The 22,893-nt window shown below is 35.3% G+C and overlaps 1 protein-coding gene across 1 annotated transcript in view; it reads left to right on the top strand.

Moving 5' to 3' along the window:
• Window positions 1–7,488: 7,488 nt before the first annotated feature.
• Window positions 7,489–22,893, top strand: part of DNAH8 (dynein axonemal heavy chain 8) — a 112,120-nt gene continuing 96,715 nt past the window's right edge. Inside the window, exons 1-12 of the mRNA XM_041477031.1 lie at window positions 7,489–7,611; window positions 8,939–9,128; window positions 9,488–9,651; window positions 10,623–10,799; window positions 11,177–11,290; window positions 13,747–13,854; window positions 16,112–16,213; window positions 17,503–17,649; window positions 18,573–18,770; window positions 19,316–19,392; window positions 19,840–19,939; window positions 22,067–22,186. Of these exons, the coding sequence (XP_041332965.1) occupies window positions 7,504–7,611; window positions 8,939–9,128; window positions 9,488–9,651; window positions 10,623–10,799; window positions 11,177–11,290; window positions 13,747–13,854; window positions 16,112–16,213; window positions 17,503–17,649; window positions 18,573–18,770; window positions 19,316–19,392; window positions 19,840–19,939; window positions 22,067–22,186 (1,605 nt within the window). The 5' untranslated portion in view covers window positions 7,489–7,503. The remainder of the gene's footprint in view (window positions 7,612–8,938; window positions 9,129–9,487; window positions 9,652–10,622; window positions 10,800–11,176; window positions 11,291–13,746; window positions 13,855–16,111; window positions 16,214–17,502; window positions 17,650–18,572; window positions 18,771–19,315; window positions 19,393–19,839; window positions 19,940–22,066; window positions 22,187–22,893) is intronic.

Genomic DNA, 22,893 nt, shown 5'->3' with positions numbered 1-22,893 from the left:
TAAAGACAAGAGAAAGCAATCCTAAAATGAATGGGCTGTCTGGACTAGAGCCACCAAGAGTGAAGTCAGCAAAACTGAGCAGTAAGTGGGAAAAAAATAATCCCAGCAACGGTCAATGGTGACTGTTGACTCATTGACCATCCACTCAAAATGGACCCCAGACTCAAATGGTTCCGCTAGTCACTAGTTTTATCTGCACAATTATGATTAAACAACTACCTTGTGAACGTCGTCTACTTGGATAATCTTCTGTTTTAAAGACAAGAGAAAGCAATCCTAAAATGAATGGGCTGTCTGGACTAGAGCCACCAAGAGTGAAGTCAGCAAAACTGAGCAGTAAGTGGGAAAAAAATAATCCCAGCAACGGTCAATGGTGACTGTTGACTCATTGACCATCCACTCAAAATGGACCCCAGACTCAAATGGAAGGAAGAATTGCACCTGTGGACTAATAAGCATTAGAAGTGAGAGACACAACTAGCAAATACGGGGTTCAGCACTAATTAATAGCAAGATTATGTAATTTGTAACTAATGAATGCTGATGCTTTTGTTTGTTGAAATTGATAAATACTGTAAAGTTTTGATTATTGGGGAGCCAGCATTTTGTGTGTTACTACCCAGCTCCCTACGTGGAGCAAACTAGAATAAAAAATAGAAATACCTTGCCTCAGTGTGTGAGTTGATGCTGGACAGGTAACGAGCCTGTGTTCAGGACACCATAAGGACCAAAGGGAAGGAGCTTTCCTGACTGTGGCATTACTTAGCTGAAATGTGGCATGAAAGTGAGGATCCCCTACGGTGACCTGACGATGCATCCCTCCAGTTGCCACCGGGAGGCCAAGTACCACACCAGTGCCAGAGCAGACACAGCTGATAACCCAGCTCTTCTGGAACGGTGGTGCTTTTGTAAGTCCTGACAGTTTCAGGCTGTTTGGGAATCCTGGCCTTGTGCTGTTATCATACTCATAGCAGCCTTGGTTTAGTGTTGACAGAGGTTGATTTCTGATTTTTGCCTCCAGGTGACGGGAAAAGATTTCAAGTAGCATTTGTCACAGAATTGGAGAATTGGGCAGATTCGAACATACCACAGTGGATCTGTTCGAATCTCCCTGCTCATGCAGTGTTATCCCAGAGTGCATTGATTGTGTCCAGATGATTTTTGAATATCTCCAGGGAGGGACACTCCACAACCTTTCTGGGCAATTTGTTCCAGGGCTCAGTCACTCTCACATTAAGAACTTTCTCATATTCTGGTGGAACTTCCTGTGCATCACTTTCTGCCTTTTGTCCCTTATCCTATTGCTTGGCACTCCAGAGAAGAGCCTGGAATCATCCTCTTGGCACTCCCATCTGACCCCCCTTGAGATATTTATACACTTTGATGAGGCCCTCTTTCAGACGTCTCTTCACCCTCTGGAGTTACACATTGTCCTTTAGTATAAAAATATAATTTCAGGCCTAATGTGAAGGATAATATTTCTATCAAAGACACAGAATGAAAACCAGGATTGATTAACCTGTGTGGGGAAAAGAATTAAAACTCCACACGATTTGTAATCGAGAGCAAGGCACTTGGGCAGCGCCGAGCTCACTCTGGGTTACTCAAGTAACTTCCATAGGCACATTTACTACCCACACCCACCCGCGCGGCCCAGCGGTTCCCAGGCACACGAGATCTTTACGGTGGAATGGCCGTTCGGATTTTGGGGGTCGAATTTGAGCCGGCCGTGCGCGGCGCCCTCTGAGCCCCGCGGCTGCCGGGGGGCGTTAGAGCCGCCGGCCCGAGCCCGCCCCGCAGCGGTTACGGGCTCCCGGTACCGGCCCGGCCGCTCCGCCGAACCGGGAGGAGTCTGGACCGCCCGCTGAGGGGGCTCGGTGAGCGCTGCGCTGCCGGGGGCCGCGCCCCGCTGCCCGCCCTGTGAGGGGACACAGCTCCGGCCAGGTCGGTGAGGATCTTCGCCCGCGTCTCTCTCTCGCTCATCATCCCAATTGCACGCCAAAGCTGAAGTGCAGGCTAAGGCAGCTCAGCTTTTCAGAAGAGAGCCGCAAGGCTGTATTCTCAGTACTCGGGAATCCTCCACTTCTTCCCTCTCATTCTCCCTCAACCCTAAGATGATACATGCTGGAAGCCAGACCTACTTTCCTTGAATGAACAGTTCCTGTAGAGAAGGTTTGGGGCATCCTGGAGGGAAGGAAAGGAGGTTTTGACATAAAAGCATATTTGTAATTCCAGCTGGGAGAGGGGGGCAGATGGAGCTCAAAAAGGTTTTTGAAAAGCGTGAGACTCTCACCTGGACCGCCAGGTATCTTGAATATAGATTTTGGAGAGCCAGGGACAATGCAGCCTTTGTGGGTTTTTTAAAGAAAGCTGCGAGAACCCCACCTCTCTCATCTTGTGCTTTAGGGGAAAGTATCAGCTAAAAGCGAACCAGTTAAAAGGCAGGGAAATTAGCATCCAACCTATTCCACTTGAGTGGAATAATCAAGGAGGAAAGTACCACTGCTAACCTTGTAGATGACCAAGCCAGCCATAGAAACATGAAGAAAAATAAATAAATAAAATTAATTTACATTTCACTTTTTTTTTTTTTGTGACTTTCCTAAATTTTATTTTTAGCTTTTTTTTGGTGGTACGTTTGCTTCAAGAAAGAGATGAACACTTTCTGTAGCAGGTGATTGCATGCCTAAAACCGTAATACATCAGCCAATTTTTCACCTATTACATGGGCAAAAATAAGGAGCAAGTAATGAACAACCAGGTGTTGCTTTTCAGGTGTTGCTTTTCATGTCTTCCCCTTTGATTTTTCATTTCTCAAATCAGATAATAATGGCTAAGAGAGTGTATAACACTGTTACAGCAGTGGGAGGCTGCCCTTAGGCCTCATATTAACTATTTTTTGCTAGTTATCTTGATCCTTACTGTAATTGTACACTGAGCAGAATAGCAATTTCTGTGTATGCAAGTCTTTTCTAAGTTGCTGAATTTGGGTATATATTTTAGAAACCACAATTTAAATATGTGGTTTGTGTTTGAAGCCATTTCTATTTCTAAGTAATCAGATATGCACTGAAATTATTTTTAAAACATATTTATTTTATAGAGATGCATTCAATCCACAAAATGCACATGTGTGAAAAATTATTTATAAAAAATATCTCGATCCTTATCTTGACATTTGTAACCTATCATAAAAATGTATATAATGTCTGATATTTTAAGAACTGGAAGAGGATTTGATGAGACTATTAAATTTATATACCTGGAAAGTCAGTTTTGTGGTGCTCCTGTCTTCTGCAAAAAGTAGACTTGAAATGTCTGGGTTGTTATAAACATGATCTTCTCTTTTCAAATTTCAGATTTTAGAATGGCAGGGGTACGAAAAAATTCTAAAAAAGGTTCAGCCACTGCAGAAGAAGTAGCCAGATCTTCTCAAGCAGCTCAACGATTAGGGAGCCTTTCCTCTTCGTCTCGTTCTTTTGGAAGTCAAAGTTTTTCTAAGATTTACCGCCCTAGTGGAGTACCGAGCGTGCAAAGTCACAAAGCAAGAAAGGTTATAAGTTTCTGGTTCTTTCCTCAGATTATTAAATTCAGTTTATATTAATCATTAGTTTAAATATTTTATTTATTTATTTTTGTTTAGACTCAGTTCTTTTACTAAATTATTTCTGGCAGAAAGTATTTTTTCCCATGTTTGTAATATTTTAAAATTTTAAAGTAATAGAGGTCAGAAGCAGGAGATATTAGCTGAATAATTTACATAGAAGCAAAACTGTACTCAGCTTAGTTCCTGCAAATATTTACCCACCCTAGATACTTTATTTTAAATGGCTGTTTTAACCTTTTTGTATTAATTTAATAAATTGAAATTTTGATAGTGAACAAGGAAGCCAGTTAATGTCACATAAAAATCTTAAAATCTGACTGTAATATTCTTAATGTTTGTTTTCCTTGACATATCCTCAGATTTGACTTCACATCTTATAATAATACTTAATAATTTGTTCCTCTCTTAGCCTCTGAAAATATAGATATTTCTAAAATTAGGGCATTTTGCAGCTGTAAATACAAGACAGTAGATTTCAGCATTAGTTGCAAGTTAAGTAGCAGGTAATTGTTGTGATTGCTTTATTTATTTTTAGCTTGAAAGTATTGCTTAATGTTTTAGATTCAATATGAAAAAGCAAGAGAAGATCGAAGAGCAAAAGTTAATGCTTCATATAAATACATATTTGAAGTTCTCAGTGCCAGGGTAGGCTTAGACTTAACAACTGTGGAGGAAATGATATTGGATGTCCCTTCGGTGAGTCTGTTCTGTATGCCTGTTTATTTAAATTATTAGTTAAAATATGTAGCAGATTACCCCTCTGATAAAAAGTGTTACCCGTAATTTTGATTGTTTTTGCCAGAAAATGTGATTATTAAGGCACACAATCAATCTAAAAGGATACCTGACTAAATGTTTCAGCTGAGTTTCCCGGCAGATTTGCAAATATCCCCAATTTTTGATTGTGGCTTTTTCATCTTTCTTACCTCAAGAAAAATATAAATACTGCTGTTATTTTGATTGAAGAGTTTCTTTTCACACCTACCAGTTCCAAACAGTTTCATCCATCTCAGACTGACTTTATTATCTACTAATTATGATCACTTTTGTTTGTTAGGCAAGTTCTCAATGAAATTTATAAGATTGTGCAAAAGTGTGTAACTTACGGGAGCATTTTGAAAATTGGCATGTTGTTAGTAATAAGAAGGAAGATTAATCCTGCACCATTTAAGTACTATGGAAATATTTGAAAGACCCACTAAGAAATTTCAGTTTTGAGTGCTTTATTTATATTTGGATGTTTAAAAGAATGGGTTAAGAGTGTTTGCACAGTGTATAGATCTCAAATCTGTGGAACTTATGAAAGCTTTCATTATTTTTGTGTGTTTAGTGTTGTCTTTCATGATGTTTCAAAGTGATTAAACAAACAAGAGGAAACAGTTAAACTGTACTTTTAATAGAATGTCAAAACTCAGTATGGCTGTTGTGAAAAGATACAACTCAACTTCTCTGATTACATTTTTGTTATTTGGCTGTTGTTGCACCTGATTGATGTTATGTTTGTCTGTTAAGAGAGATTTGACTTTGCATTTAAAACTCAGCCAGATAGTATCTCCTTTGATAAAACAAGTCAATTCTTAGAACTTCAGTTTTACAATTAAAAGCCAAATTTAGCCTTACTCCAAATTTGTTTGGATTTCATTTGTTTATTGATTTTTTTTTATCATAAAATGTACTTAGCCTCATTTGTTTGTTTTTTTCTGCTTACACAACATAGAGATGTGCTAGGTATTTTTTTATATTTTTGCTAAATGATATAAAGTTTTAAATCATTCTGATTTAATGTGAAACTGCTGTTCTACACCAAGTTTGACTAATCCCAACACTTGAGAAATTGAGAAACTTTGGGTTCTTGAGGGGTCTTTTTGTATTTGGTTTTGGTCTGGGTTTTTCTGTTTGTTTATTTTTGGTTGGGTTTGGTTGGGTTGGGGTTTTTTTTGGCTGTCACCAGGATCACCTGAAAAATTATTGTGGTCGAATATTTTCCTGCTCCCAGTTTTAGTTTATTTATAAACAGTTTAGACTGTTGAGGCTGTGTCAACATTGTCCCTCACCAAATTGTCATTTAATAAATTGCCATAAACATATGACTTTGATATCCATGAGTTAGGTTTTGCCCTCTAAAGTGTTAGCCTGTGTATATATTCACACAGTGGGTGTGAGAACCACATGGACTTGAGACAGCAGATTGATTCTTTGCAGAATCAGTAGCTGGGGGAACAGTTCACTTCTTACCTTCTGTGTAGAATCATACAAGCCCCAAAGTTACTGTTTGTCCTCCTTTGCCTCACAAGCTGGAGTGCTTCTTGTAGTAATGAATTTTTTCCTGCTTTTTGTCACTGCATTTCAGCACTTTAACAATTTTTTCCTTCATTATTTTGAGGGTGGCTCTTTTTAATGGATTTTTCTCTGCTTTAACCTTGTTATTCACTAGTGCTGTTAACAAAAGTGAAATGCACTTCTAGAGCTCACTTGCTTTTACTTCTTTTATTTTCATACAATGTCTTCTCACAAGAGTGGCTTTAATTTCCATCAACCTGGGTGTTGCTCATTTTCCCATCACTGTTCTGATTCAGCTTTAGTATTTGTCTTTTTGGGGATAAAAACCATGCTTGTAAGTAATATACCACAACTAGAAGTGTATCCTTTGTCCCTGAACAGGTGATGCATTTCCACACATGCTTGCTAAACTTCTGACCTTTTTTTTTTTTTTTTCTTATGAGGAAGAAACCACTACCATGGCTGAGTCCTTCAGCTGGATACTTCCAGTCTTTTCACAATATTTGGGGATAAACACTGGGGATAAACATTTGGGGATAAGCAGTGTCAACAAAACTTTAAACAGTAGCATGATGAAATTAGTTTTGCACTTCTTAAAGGCACATAAAAATATTTTGAGTAACATGTATTCACTCTTTGATTTAACAGTTCGATGCCTTTGAATCCTTTTTTGCCAAGGGAGGAAGAAAATCCCTGAAAATTTTCTATCAAGAAGGAGAGCCACGAGGAATAGGTAAATGTTTAGCAATAATAATACAGGCACATGTAACAGTGCATTATATTGTTCATTTAGTTTGAGGTTTCTCAGAATAAAATCTACTTTTGCTTGTTCAGAATTTTTCAAGCTTTTGCTCTGAGGACTGAAAATTTGTATTTTAAATGCTTGCTTCAAATCAAATTGTTTGGAAAAAACAAAATCTCAATTTTAGCCATCCCTGGAAGAAAGACTATAAAGTGTTATTTTGAAGTACTGAATTGGTTGTGACTTTTTCATACGTGAGTTTTGCCCACAGTTCATTAGAAAGCACTTCCATAAAATCTGTCTCTGAATTTCCATTTATTATAAATATTTGAAATTTTTCACATTTCATGTGTGGTAGAGAATTAGAATGTAATGTCTGAAATCACTAATGATTCACTAAGTACTGCAAATATTGTTCTGTTACTTATTTATATTGAGCCATCAAATTGCATAGGAATATATCCACAGAGAACCTGAGGCCATCTCGAAGTCTCTCTTTTCTCACTTAGACCTGACATCTTTTTTGGTAGGATAAATGAAAATGAAGTACCTTAGTCACCAGCAAATTGTTTCAGAACTATGGGCCTGAGCAAATTCCCTTTTCAGTGCATTACAATGCACCCAAATAGGTTTGTAAGACACATGTTATATGTTTAGTGTAGTTTTGTAATAGTGTGATTAATTACAGTTAGAAATTATACTGTTTTTTGTTCTCTGACCAAAGAAGAAAATAAATTATTTATAAGTTCAATTTTATTTCCTTATATTGATTTCAAGCATTTTATAATACCATCACTTTTAAAAAGAGTCATACCTATGAAATTCCTTTCCAGAGTGTGGTCGGGTAATTCCAGATGTTGAAAAAGGAAATAAAATGTTTCAATTTTATTTGGAGAAGACACCAGACAAAATCATGGGACTATGCTTATATTTCGTTCGCTATAAGAATGAGACATCCATAAATGAAAAAACTATACATGAGGTACTCTCTCATTTATTTTAACAACTAAAAACTTTAAAAGCAGCTATTTTTGTTTCATTTTTTTTTTTTTCACAGTTGTCACATAACTAAAATTAGTGGTAACTTTTTTCCTCTCCATTTTGGGTAAACAACAAATAGCTGTATTGCTTCAGCAAATACTTGTGAATTTAGTGTCTTACAGGATTCTTGTTAAAGAAATAAACACTAATTTCTCATTCTCCTTGGTATTTTTCAAGCGGTCAAAGCTGCTAAGTATATTTTAATTGTGATCAAAATCCCTAAGCTACAAGGAAACACTGAGAAGACTTTATTGCAAATACCAGGAGACAAAAAGTTTACCTGTACCTTTTAATATGTTTTGATAAATAAAATACAAAATTAACGTTTATCCTGTGTAAATTATGTGGCATGAGATTTTCTGCTTTACAAGACAAATTCATATGTAAGTGTGGGCTTCATTACTGTTCATAGCTATATGTCTTAGCATTTGGGCAGTGCTCAAGGGACTGTAAATTGATAACAAATAATTTCACGTATGTATCTTGTAATTAGTATTATTTCAAATTCTTCAGACAGAAAATCCATTATTACTTTACATGCTTTATATTTGACATTAAAATGATCCATTCCTTTTGAGACCCAAGAAGTTGAAGGAGAATAAACACTATCAGAATTAAGATACAAGTTCTGTCTTTATCAAGGGCCTCAGTACTGGTCATAAATATCACTTTTCCATCAAATACCTTCTCAATTAATTCCAAATGCTGAAGGGATAAGGAAAGGAAATTTATGTTCTAGGAAGTTTGTTACGTGATGTATGTTAATATTTGCTTATTTTAAGGACATTTTAAATATTGGAATATTAGAAATAGTCAGACCTTCTAAAGTTTTGTTTTGGAGAGTAGGAAAAAATTTAACTTGATTCAAAATAATATATATTTAGTCAGATAATTGCTTCTTATATAATTTCAGATAAGGACATTCAGAGAGTTTTTTCCTACTTGCAATTCATGAGTTAGTACCTAATTGTGGGTGAGGGCATTTTTCTACCATTTCAGAATTTCCAAACTCTGTGTGATAGACTAATGTAACAAAAAAAATAACTAGACAGCTTTTTTAAACTGTATTAAATAATTATTGACTTCACTTTTTTTATTGAAAGTACTATCTTATGGGCACAATGTAGGTATGTTATATAATGATTTTCTCTCCTTAAATTAAAGTTTTGTTTGGCATATTGGAGTGCTTTTATAAAAAACATAGAACTTATAATACTGTTTCTAGTGTAAGTTGCTGCTTTGATAACAATAATATTTTTACACTGCAGGAAGTTTCCTTTGGTGTTTTGGATGCCACTGATGGACTCCTACCTGGTATTAAAGATGTAATAGAAAAGGTTTTTCTCCCTGCTATCCTTGAAACAAGTAATTGGGGTGATTTAGGTCAGTCCAAAGAGGATACAAAAGACAAGCAGAATTTTGTGGAAACAATTAAGAAATACATTTCATTTTTAGGAGGTAAGCATTGCATTTAGGAAACAAACTAGAGGAATTCTGCTTAAGGATTTCTGTTTAAAGGTGGTAGTCCATAGATAAGGAACTTCTCACATTCTGCAAGGAAAAATAAAATTATCCATTACTTGCATAATATATACATGGGTGGATTATTTTCTTAAGAAAATAGTGACACATTGCTTTTAAGGAGTATCACTGCATTTAAAATTAGATATTTCTGCTTTATGTGAGTGCAGTAAATTGCTATTCTATCAAAGCAACGCTGACTGCAGATGTATATTTTCAAATTTAAATTGCTTTGAGTGGTGGAAATTTATTTTAAAGTCTTAATTGATTTGATATTGCAATTGCCTTTTTCTCAGGTGCTGCAGCATGCATTGAAGGAACAGTTGAGTTGAAAAAAATAGATCACATTAATTTTTCTGAACTCCAGACCTTTGATAAAATAACTGCAGCTGCTGACAATTATGACACAGTTAACCAGCTAGAGGAAGTACTTATGATATGGTATAAACAAATTGAACATGTAAGTTGCTGTTTTAACACATCAATTCAGCGAGAATATTTATAAATTATGTGTGAGAATTGCCTGAAGTTTGCCAAAGGTTTCAGCTGCATCTTCACCCAAGTTAAGAGAAGCACTCCACTTCTATGCACAAGGGAAGTTAAGTGGATAGTCCTTAATGCCTAGGAATGTACAGTCTAGAGAGAATAAGAGTTTCTGAACACTTGATTCACAAATAGCAAGAAGATAACAGAGTTGCAGGACTAATAACACTGATGAGGAGCACGTATGTATATAGAGCATACCTAACTGTACATTACCTGTTAAGTTTCTTCTGCCACTTGTGGTGGGAAGTACTGCTCTTAGAAAGATTTTTGAGCAGGACCAGCAGGGCATATTTTATCCTGTGTAAGTCTTGCATGGTAAGGTCTCAGTTATCCAAGATGCTAGTGTCTGAGACTTCCATGAAAAAGAGAGAATCCTTCATCAAAATATGAATCTGTGTAGGCAGGGACGTACTCTACTTACAAGGCATACTATAGTTAGTGTGTTTATCTCACAAGAATAAAAATGTCAAAGACATGTAAAAAGAGCTGACTGCGCATTTATCAACATACAAATGGATACATTTATGACTGATATCTAATACTTTTATTAAACTAATTCTTGAAGTTCTGGACAAGTGAAATTACATTTGGTGCATTTCAATCCACAGATTCTGATTAAAGGCTTATCTGTATATGCTGATATTCACCCAGGGTATGACAGCAATTGAACATATGTATCAATTGCCTTAATTTCAGTTCAAGAATATGATTAAGTGCAATTCAGACTTAGAAAGCTTTTCCAAATGGGAATAATTTTCATGTGTCAGTAACTGCAAGTTTGTTCCTTTCTAAGTGAGTTTCCTCAAGAGTGTTTCTTCTCTATAATGACTTGTCTATTTGCTGTAGTAGACATTTGATTTTTTTTTTTTTTTAATTGGGTTGCAGGTTCTGATTGAGAGCAAGCAGCTAAGGAGAGAAGCTAAGGATTCAGGTCCACTGATAGAATTGGAGAACTGGAAATACATGTCTGCTAAACTGAACTTTATTATCGAACAGATCAAAGGACAAAACTGTAAAGCTGTTATCAATGTTCTGAAAGTTGCACACTCTAAAATACTAAAAGTAATAATTTTTTCCTTTTTCTGCTTTTTTTTTTTTTTTTTTTACTATAAAGGTTATTGCTTCTTTGTTTTTATTTAATCTAAGAGAGTTTTGCCAAGGAGAATTAGAAGGGGAAAATTTAGATGTGTTGCTGGTGTGCTGAATCTCTCCAGACAAAGAAGAAGACATTTCAGGGATGCAACCAAAAATGAACATAAAATACATTATATGTGTAATAAATACAATAAATTAACTTTTATTGACTGCTTTGTCAATGCCTCTTAAAAATTCTTTTACCAAAGTTTACCTCTGGCAAGCGAGTGCAAGTTAAAGAAATAGTTCACTTTGTACGAAGTTCACTATGTATGAAGTTGTTCACAGTACTCTTTTCCCACTAGTCATGGCAAGAATTAGATGGCAAAATCACAGATGCAGCAAATGAATCGAAGGATAATGTGAGATACCTAAGCACACTTGAAAAAGTTTGTCAGCCCCTTTATACCACTGATGTTGTAAGTATGCTTTTCGCCATTCTTTATGCATTGTTTAGGTATTTACATAGAAATCCCAGAGCAAAATAAAGTTTCTCTTCCTTATATTTACTTAAAAGTATTTTTTTCTAATTTACATTTCTAGTTTTCCTGATTTTTTTCTAAGAGCTTCTCAAGTTAAATGTTGAAGCATTATTTTATTATATATTTCATAAATATAGTAGTTGAAATATGTATTTAGTAAATAAACATAAATACATATGATTGTCTAATAAGTCAGTCCTGCTGCTGGTATTATTTTTAAAAGCAATTAAACCAGCTACATATTTCATAATACAAAAATCTCCAAATTATGTCTTGCCCTGAAAATGCCATATGTGTCAACGATCACATAACTGTAACCAAAGTGCCAACATTTCAGTTATATAGAAAATAATAAAACCTTACAAGGTCGTAAATGGGCAAAACATTTTTTTAATATAGATCACTTCTCTTTTCAGAAGTACCTGCCAGTCAGAATTTGGACAATTGGTTGTCCAGGTACACCATTCAGTGGTAGTTCAAGACATTAGTTATTTGGTATAATAACTATGAATTATTATAAAGGTGTATTTGCCTAATGATTGTTGCAGAATAGGATGAAAGGAGTAAATACCCTAGAAAAATAGTGCTCATTCTCCATTGGTTTTGAGTCCTTCATGTTTTGGTCCTATATGCTTCCAACCCTCTGTCAGGAAGTGTTGCATTTCTTTTGAATCTCTGGCAGCTTAGGATCCTACTACAAAGTTGTAACTGAGGGCAAGCGAAAGGACTTTTGTATGACATAGAGCTCATATTGCATGGAATAGTGTAAGAGGCAAGTATGATAAGCAGTGTCACGAAGCTGTTTATCTTCAGCTCTTCAAGGTATCACTAGAGGGTGCCAGGTACCAGGCCATAATGATGATCTACTTCCATGGGTGTTATGAAGATAAAATTATTTGTATCACAAACAAAGACAGACATTAGTGGGTGCAAACCCATTGAAGAGTTCATAATTTTACTAATACAGGATGGTTAATTAGAGTTCTTTGTTTAGTCTGGAACAATTTGGATACATGTGATTTTTCTGTTAAATTGTGTTCCTGAGATCAACTTAATTTAGGTAGGACTTTCTATGATATTCGGCTTAAAAACAATGATTTCCAAGCTAAATATATCTTCTTTTAAACAGACCTTCATTCTGTGCAGAGTTGCATTTAGTATCTGGTAGGGACAACTCTTTTATATATTAGTGAATAAGGAATGGCATACAGGTGGATTTATGGTGATATTTGGTGTGTGCATAAAATATTAGTGTATTTAGTGCATTTAGTGTATGCAGTATCACACAGTGACATTTGTGATGAAGTAAGTTAATATATGAAAATTCAGACTGAGCATTTAACTCAAAGCTTTGAGTCAGAGAAATTTAGACACAGTCCAATATTCAGGGTTTTATTTTTTGTTAAGGATTGAAAAAGAAAACCTGTAGACCCAGAATCTCCTGATTCCATTTCAGGAGTGGTATTGGTGATGAACAATATGGACACAGACACACAGCAACAATATGGTTGCTTTTATACTATATAGCATTTATTTCACACTCTTGCTAAATGCACATGGCTTCTATGTCTATTCACAGTAGGAGTTTGAATTTGCAGCACAAATTTAATTACAGGAGCTTGGCTTCTCCATTGAGGCGTGACAGCCAGAATTACTTTCTTGATGTTCTGAATTGTAACTTTGACAACTCCCTGATCATGTTAATGAATTATAATATTTTATCTTTTCTTTTGGTTTGTTTTTTTTTTCCCCCCGCCAAAATACTTTGGAAGTGTTTAAGCTACTGAGTATTTGTAAAGCCACAGTATGATTTTAACAATGTGAACATTGATTTTACAAAATATGTGAAAGATTTAGATGTTTGATATGATGCTTGAAGGAATTAGGCATTTGTTAATGAAACTAACATTGTGACAATTAATTAATGAGATTTCTGAAGTGTCTAAATGAAACATTTTATATTAAGATTGTTATGACAATGAAAGTACATTAGCAGCCTTACCTGAAGGAAAACAAAAACATTCATCACAGAAAAGTGCTGTCAGAAAAATACTTCCTGTTGCACCAAAAAATGGAACCTTTACATTTTGAATCAGTGTTCAGTTTTGTTCATCAAAATAGGATATTAACATTATTTTATCTTGTAACGTCTTTAATCTGATTTCTTAGCCAATGGTCAAACTTAGCCATTTATTGTTCTTGTTAGTTGATGTTTGAAATCTTATTGAGCATGGTTAGTCTTTTTTAATAAGAAAACTTTTGGTAAGATGCCATGACATATTAAGATTGATTCATGTGACTTAGGAAAATATGTAATTTAGAAGTTGACAATAGAATGGAAATATAATTGCTAAGAATATGAAGTAATTTTTTTCTTGAAACTCTGCTTTGAGGTATTAATGACACAGGGTATACCATACTTGATAAAGGCTGTACAAATGATTCACCGTGTTTCAAAATATTACAATACTTCTGAGAGAATTACATCATTACTTATAAAGGTAAGTATATTAAACAAATTAGTAGTTACAAAAATTGTGTGGCTTTTCAGAAGAAAAATTAATTTTGTTTAAATCAGTAGAAAATTTGTTCAAAAATGGTAGTAAATAGTGGGGTTCTGCGTGGGAAAGGAAGAGAAGTCTGTTGACCACAAGAGGATTAAACTTGGATTACAGGTTTCTCTTCTGAAAGGAGCTTTGTTTATTCTTGGTTCATCAGTGTTAATTTTTTTATATTCTTGTTTAATTTTCTGATGTGAATTAATTTGATCCATTTTTTCCTAAATCATAGAATCTGCACAGGCTCTTTTTTTCTAAGCCTGGATGACCTAATGGCAGATGGCCATCAATCTGACTAGGCTGTTCCTCCAAAAAATGAGAAAGATAAAACATTCCTGTTTTCCGAAGCAAGTCATACTTGAAAAGTTAATTGAATTTCAGATCATAAACTTTCCCTCCTTTAAGAGAAAATTAAGACTAGCTATGTGTTTATACCAATGTCTTTTGCAGAATCCAGGTATTCACTGCATGCAAAGATGGTTTGTACAATGATTTTATAGCAAAGAAATCCTTCCTAACTAAACCACACACCTGCAGTAAGCATTCAGGGGAAATTCACAGTACACCCTCATTACACAGACACACATTTTTTGTTTCTTTACACCACAGGGTTCAGCATAAAATTTTGTTACATTTTAATTTGAACTAGGATATTTAGAAGTATGTGCTCTTTTGAATCTGTATCTATTCATGCCTGTGGCTATTTTCTGTATATCACATTAGGTATATATTACCTGTCATATAATGGGTCTTTGTATGTTTGTATATTGACTCTTGCTACTGTCTATTATTTAATGGTTTAAGGGAGTGCGTATTTCACTGCAGAGGCTAATAACAATCTGGTTATATGAAGCTATGCTTGAAATAGCAAGGAAAAAAAATCTGTATTTTAATTCAGTGGTTTAATGTCCCTATTTACTGTTTGTTTTCACTTAATGATCATCAGAAGTGACACTGGAGGTCCTATCTCCAACTTTATCAGTAATTTTCTTAAAGTTTGAGGCTGCCTTTGGTATGGCAGTTTCCAGTCTTTTTTCAGCTAGGGGTACTTAAGATGTGTTTTACAGTACCCTCATGTCAGTGTTGCCTTTTTCCCAACCTGGAAATGAAACTCAAGACAATTTTAGTAAGGAGGTAATATAAAAGAGGAACTTTAATGAAGGTCTTCAGAGGCAGTTATGGAAAAATGTCCGCAAAAGCCCACCTCTACAAGGATGAGTACACATTTATAGGTTTTAGAAAATTAATATAATTGATAAAAAGCACCAATTAGGAGTACAAGTGGTGTTGCAATTTTCCTCCAGGTCAAGCCCATTCTCTGGAGTCTCCCTTTCAGCACTAGCTGTGCTTTGTCAGTGAGAATGCATCTCAAAGAGTTGTTCTCAGCTTTGGTTCCCAGGTAGAACCAAGATAGCGCTGGGGCCTTGTATCTCCCAGCCTGTATCTCCAGGGCTTGGAGCTCTGGAATTTTTGTCGTTCTGCTTAGGGAAAGGCCATGGAAAAGCACTGGAAAAACTAGCTACTAATGCAATACGTGACAGAGTTACAAATATATGTGCAAAGAGTACAGAGGACATATAAAAAAAAAAAGGCAAAACCCAAACAACACCATCAGGAGAATTGTTTTGAATTGTTCATGTTATTTAATGGACAAAAAAATTGTCTACCTGTAGTATGTCTTCTGTATCTGCACATACTCCTCTCTCCCCTTCTGTCATTACTAACTTTGGATTTTTGTGGTTGAGAAGTAGAATGTTTTTTTTCCTTTTTATAGCCACAGGAAATCAAGGTAAAGCCATACTGCTAGGATACAAAATTCTTTAAGAGCAGTCCTTAAATAAGTGCTGCAAGTGTAAAGACAACAATGTATGTGAAGAATAGTTGGAATTCAATAAACTCTTTTTATTCTTGAATTTTCATTGATGACATTCTGTGTTTATGTATTGCTGAGATTATAGGATTTACAAATATGTCCTGGGACTTACATATACTTCTGGGAGTGTTCTCAGAGTTTTTATAGGGTGTTTGTTGTATATATTGCACATATTTTTTAGCCACTATTATTTCCACAAGTGAAATTTATTCCAAATCTGATAGTATTGACACATGTATATGAGAATTTTATTAGATTTTGTGAAACAGGAAAATTTACTGTGAAGCTTAAAATTACTGCTGAGCTTCTTTCATTTGTCTGTCCTAGGTTACAAACCAAATGGTCACAACATGTAAAGCATACATTACAGATGCTGGCTTGAATGGAGTATGGGATCAGGAGACACCAATAGTCACTGGAAAAATCAACGTTTGTATTTTGGCATTTTATTATTTACATGTCAAACCTATTGATTACCTATTGATATCATAAGGAAGTCCACATCAATGTGAATCAAGTGTTTCACCCTCTTAGCTTTTTTATTTAATGATGCTTTGAATGTTTTCCCAACTTGTAGCCCATGGGCATTGTTGTAATTACAATAGCTTCATCTTTAATCAGTGTGGTCCGTCACTGACCTTGGAATTGGCGTCTTTGCTTTATGTGCAACCAAGGAATTAATTTCACATTTTTCCATCTTGAGGAAGAGGGGCTATGTAGGAGGGTATAGCTCTGATATGGTACCAGCTTCCTCTACCCTGGAAAATCCGGTGTTTGAATAGACTCTGACTTTGTAACAGTAGTTCCTTTCCATACAAGATTTCATTGGCATTACATGAAAAGTCAGTGTTAAGATAGTCTTCCTCTTCTTCATCTGATTCTTCATTCTCTTCTTCACCTATTAAGAACAAATTAAGCGAATGCAATGTGCTATGGCAAAATATGTGCAGCTGTGGGAATACTGGTTGCCGATGTTTACGTCATTTCCACCCTCTCCTTTTCTGGACCTCAGTTACTGAGTTCCTATCTTCCCCAAAAGGCATAGAATACAGAGGAACAATCATTTCCCCAGTCCTGCTGACCACACTATTGTTCATAGAGACCAGGATGCCGCTGGTCTTCTTGGCCCTGTGAGCACACTGCTGGCTCGTGTTCAGTCTGCCATCAACCAGTACCCCCAGGTCCCTTTCTGCCTGGCCACTGTCCCCAGCCTGTAGTGCTTCAGGGAGTTTTTGTGGCCAAAGTGCAGGACACAGCATTTGGTCTTGTTAAACACCAAATTGCTGGATTCAGCCCATTTATCCAGCCTGTTCAGGTCCCTCTGCAGAGCCCTCCTACTCTCCAGCAGATCGACACTGACACCCACATCTGAAAATCAGCTGATGGTGGGCTCAGTCCCCTTATCCAGATCATCAGTGAAGATTAAACAAGACTGGGCCCAGCACTCGTCCCTGGGGACACCAGTAGTGACGGGCTGCCAACTGGATGCAACACCATTCACCACCACTCTCTGTTTCACTGTGCTCTTCTACTGTATGTTCGTACATATGTTGCAAACACTTTCTTTAGATACTGAAGAAAAACCACTGTGTTTAAGTTGTTGTTGCCTTTTGGCTGAAACCAGATTAAGTGATAACTAATGGCTTTGGAATGTCGATAGGTTTGGGTAATCATAAGCAAAGCATAATGAATATGGTATTTATTCCTTCACTTTTTAGGAATGCATACATCTATTGAGAGAATATCAGAAATGCTTCCATGAAGCTAGGCAAGAGACTTCAGAAAATCTAGAAGGAAAGGCATTGGAAGTATCAGAAGTGTACATTTTTGGAAAATCTGAAGCTTTTTGTAGGAGATTAGAAAAAGTGAGTATATTGGGTGCTGTTGTTATTCATAAAGAAGAAGCGTTTCTCCAAAGAACAGTTTACAAAGTGGATGCTTGCCAACATACATTCTCTTAATCATCCTTTAAAGGAGTCTGTAACTCTCTATTGAGAGCATCTAGGCACTTCCACAGAGTAAGTCATCCCAATGATTGACGATATTACCTCACAATTGCCTTCTCAACTTGTCAATTTATCTCTTTTAGTATGGAGAGAAATAACCCGACTGATCTAGACTCAGATAATTATTTTAAGAGGCTTAAAATTATGTGAAAAATAACACACATTTGGTTTTTTTTTTTAATCACATTAAAAACTCATATTTACTGCCAAGCACAATTCTTCAGATGATTCTGCTGCTTGGTGTCATCTTAACATTTAGCTTGCTAATGCAGTGAAGGAATTTTAAACTAACATTCTTGAGTGGAAAAGGTAATAGATGCTTCTTGGTACAGAATAAGGTCAGACAAATGATAAGATGATAATCATCACAAGGTAAGAATTCTGTGAGTCTTTGATGTACTTTTTCATCACTCAATATGCATACTAACCTGTAGGGTTGGGGTTTTTTATTCTTTGATATATCTTTTTGTCATAAGCATGCCATGTTTTAACTCCTTTTCCGTATTATCCTATTGGATCTAGCAGTAAAACATAAAAAACCCCTCTTTATCAGTAAGAAAGCAAAGATAATTTTACTTTGTGTTGAGTTGTGGTGATAACTGATGTTGAAAACTGAATTAACCATGCTTCAATATTGAAGCTGCTTGACTCAGAAACAACACATTTGTGAATGCAGTAGCTAGAGGAGTGGCTGTTTAATATTTTATTTTGCTCAGGTTTTAGGTTATAGAGGAAATAACAAAGAATTAATTCTGAGCATGAATATAATATCTTTATTTCAGATAAAGGAGATGATAGCCGTAGAACAGAATTTTAATACACTGACTCAGTGTGCAATTGAAGGTATAGATCTTATGGCAGTAAAATTCAGAAATATCTACCACATTTTTCAAAAGAAACCGTATGACACCCTTGATCCACATGTAACAGAATTTGATGTGGATTTTGTGAAATTCATGTCAGAAGTTGAACGTTTAGAGGTAAGTAATATTTTGACTTATTATAACTTACTTGGGAAAGAATCTATGGAACTGATTGTCAGTGAGATTTGATTGTCAGTGAGACTTTGGACTGTGAATAGGCTACATTGTTCTTTTAAACAGCATGGAGTTTGTGTTTGCCTGGAGGGACGTTTTTTCCATTCCTTCTCCTTTCAAAGAAAGGTGTAAAATATATCAAACAGTGCTCAAGGACGATTTTCACTCTGTGGCCAAAAAGACAAAAATTGTGAGACCTGAGAGAATTTTCTATGTGAAAGTAATTTATTAGCCTGAAGAAATGTGGTCAGATTTTGGGCAGAATAAATTTGCAACGAATTTATTTCATTGAATTGTATGACATTTTAGAGATTATTTGACTGAAACTAGCTATTTAATTATTATATTAAGCATGGCCTGATGAAAGCTGCTATTTTGTGCTGTAAGTGTGCTTTAAATAACAATTTCAAATGTTACTATGTTAAGAAAATATCATCAAAGTACTATTCTCTGACCTGAAAACCCACGCTGAATTATGTATTCTTTAGACACAGCTACAGAATTTTATGCGTACCTGTTTTCGGAAAATTTTGTCTTCACAGAATTCACTTCAGTTACTTCAAAGGTATTGGCAACTATGTTTTAAAATATTTTAAATTAACTTGAAATTACTGATTAGCACAATTTAAACAGCCCAGCAAATTTTAAAACAAAGGGCCTAATTGAGAATTTTTCATTACTGATATTCTGAACCACATAATCATGATAAAATGTTTTATCTTTCTTATGGGAATCAGTATATTATTTTTCTTAATTTCATTAGAATATTTTTATGCACAAGAAGATACTAAAGGAAAAGCCTAAAACATACTAAACAACAACGACCAAAATACCCACCAGGGCTGAAATTTTCAACTTGTTTAAACTTCCTCAAAGAAAAAAGTTTTCCAGATTGAAAATAATTTCCTAGATTTTTGCTTATTTCACTTTATGTAATGTTTATATACCCCAAAATAAATTAAAACAGTTATTATTTTAGAAATGTCATTTTGGGTACCAATTTTTAATACAGGTTTCAAAGTCTGAATATGCCATGCCTTCAAGAAGAAACTGCACATACAGTTAGTTGTATTCTTCAACATTATGTAGCAGAACTCGAAGCTACTAAAAAGGTATTTAATTTCTTTCCAGTAAGTTGTAAACATCATGTTAAAATAGGAGCAAGCATTTTAATAAAAAAAAAATTTTTTTTTGGCCTCTTTCACTAATTTACTCCCAATTCTCAATTTATCCTACTTCTGTTTTCCTATTACAGAAAACAGGCCTTAGTGGGTGGGCAGCACAATATGCACAACTGCTCTTGAAGGCAAATTTTACTTTATAAAGCAAAATATTTTCTGTTATTCCTTCATAAATTAAATTTAAAGAAGCGTGTTCTTTACTGGCTGTGTACATTGCTTGTTTGTAACTTTTGGATTTTTTTATTAAATGAGGTTTCTGCAGTTAATTTGCATTTATAAGTAGTTACTATCAATTGCTGTGGCAGCATAAATTACAAGTAAAATATAGGCAAATTGATTTATGTTCATTATAAAGTAATTTTTCATGATTTTTGTAGTGCACCCTGACTGAAGTATAAATGAGAATTCAGTTCTGGCAACTGCTCATATCACTTGACTGTAAACTATTGCTTTGTCTGTAAAATAAACATCTGCATCAGAACTAGATGTCCAAACTCCCTTTCAACAAAAGAAAGAAAGAAAGAATTACTCTAGAGTGAGTTAATCTGATCAATTTTATATAGTGTCCTGAAGATTTAAATAATTCCCTCCAAATGACCATCTTCAATGAATATAAAGGGAATCTGGAAAACAAGATTGTTGAAAAAGGTTTTTTGATATGTTTACATTTTGTAAGACCAATGATAGAAGTTTGCACAAGGAGCCAATATCTATAAACTCCGCAGTTATTAGAAAATTTTTTCTCCAAACAGTGACTTAAAACTGTAGCCTAGCAAACCTGCTCTGAACCATTCTTTACAGTGTCCTTTCCCTACCTACACACTGTATATAACAATCCCTGGACCCCTAATTACTGGTTTAACAAGATGAACAGATTCTTAGCAGCACTGCTTGCTCAGAAAAAATAATGTAGCCCACCCTTACCTGTGTTTTCCCAGGCAAAAAAAAATAATAAGTACATTTGCTGAGAGGGTTTCATCCAGGTCAGTTCCTCTCAAGATCATTGTGAAGCTACTTGGATTTCTTTGGCTGGGGCCACTGGAGACAAGTTTGGGCCAAGACGTTCTAGTTATTGAAGAGTTGTGTCATCACAGCCTGAGTTCACATGCCTAAAGTTGGGTGTCTCCAAATACTCCTCTTTTCTGTCAAAGAACACATCTTGATTCTGCTGACTAGGTTTAACTATTTATTTGATATTACTAAATTGCCTTTTATCTTTGACAAGCAAGTTATTTCTAATAAAAAGTTGCTCCAACTGCAATGTTGGTTCTAAAGTGATTGAATACTTCGTCATTGCAAATTTTGTACAGTATAAATTTAGGCCTTTTTGTTTTGTTTTGTTTTAATGCAGCTATTCACTGAGCAGGGGACATTTTTTTCATCTTTGACACAGATAAAAGTATGGGCTGTGTGTCTAGGAGTATCTACATGCATTTTGGTTCGAAGTTAGTAGAAAAATGCATGTCATAGAATACTAAATTATCCTGATTTGGAAGGGACCCACAAGAATAATTAAGTCCAAATCCTGTAATGTTATCTAATAGTCAGATATGTGTGCCTGAAGAACACAATAGTGTTGATGTTTCTATTCAGGAGAAAGCTCTCAGTTAACAATCTAGCTTGGGCCTCTTCTAAGACCAGTTTCAAGCTAAGGAGAAGTCCCACAGGGATTCTCCTGATACCGCTTCCTTAAACAGCTTGCTTTCACAGCAGATGGCTTCAAAGCCAGGTGTCAGACTTGATCCTGAATACTGGCTGCTCCGCCCCAGAGTTCACAATGCCTTTTGGTGTACTCAGGACTCTGTCATAAACACAGAGAGAAACAGCACAGCTGAGAAACAGCATGAGATGACGGAGACCAGCGTTGATATGTGTGCATCTTTGGAGGGTACAAAGTCAAGGAAGAAATACATTTTTCTCTCCATGAGCTGTTGTGTGACTCCATGCAAATTTAATCTGTTTGTGAGGAGGAAGAAATTCTACTACAATAGAAAACAGTTTAGCATTTCAATAGATTTTTTAAAATACATGTGTTTAATGATATTGTTCTTGCTGTAGCTATACCAAACCCAGAAAGATGACCCTCCTCTAGCTCGAAACATGCCACCTATTGCAGGAAAGATACTGTGGGTGAGACAGCTATTCAGAAGGGTAAATGATCCAATCAGCTATTTCCATGTAAGTTGATGTGCTGAAAAATTAGGCGTTTTGTGTAACAGTGAACTGTCTTCAGTAGAGTGATCATGAAATTTCTGGCTATGATTGCATCATTTGTTATATGCTAAGCAAAATTTTTCTTTGTATGTTTATACTGCTCTGCAGTCGGCCTTGTAGATCCAAGATGTAGTGTTGGAATAGAACAGACTAGACTATTTCAGTTGAAAATAACCTTGAAGAATTCTTGAAATGTTTGAGTGATTCTCCTACAAAGCATCTAGGGTCTCATGCCAAGTTAACTTCTATGTAGGAGAGGTTTTCACTTTCCTGTTTCCCTTAGATGTGAATAATAATCTAAATCTGTTCCAAGGAAAACAGACATAAATATAATTACTGATTAAAAAAGGAAACTTTTAAAATAAATTTTCAGTTATTCAATTTTGAGTAGAACTGAGTATCCGTTTCACTGTGAATTGTAGGTATTTATGACAGTATATTGAAGTAATTGTTCTTACTGATGTTAAATATTTCGTATTTATTCCTTACAAGTTCTTGCTGACTTTATTGCCCTGTAAATTTGAATCATAAATATTTGATACAGTTTTTAAGAACTCTGTGAGTATAATTCATAGTATTAACCTACACTATGTATAGACAATAGTTAAATTGAGAAAAACCCAAGTGGTATGGTGGTTTTGGATATAGTTTTAATTTGAATGTACTGTGTT

The sequence above is a fragment of the Pyrgilauda ruficollis genome, unplaced genomic scaffold (genome assembly GCF_017590135.1).
Source record: "Pyrgilauda ruficollis isolate IOZ18807 unplaced genomic scaffold, ASM1759013v1 scaffold4, whole genome shotgun sequence".
NCBI lineage: Eukaryota > Metazoa > Chordata > Aves > Passeriformes > Passeridae > Pyrgilauda > Pyrgilauda ruficollis.
This window is presented reverse-complemented; position numbering and strand designations above follow the sequence as displayed.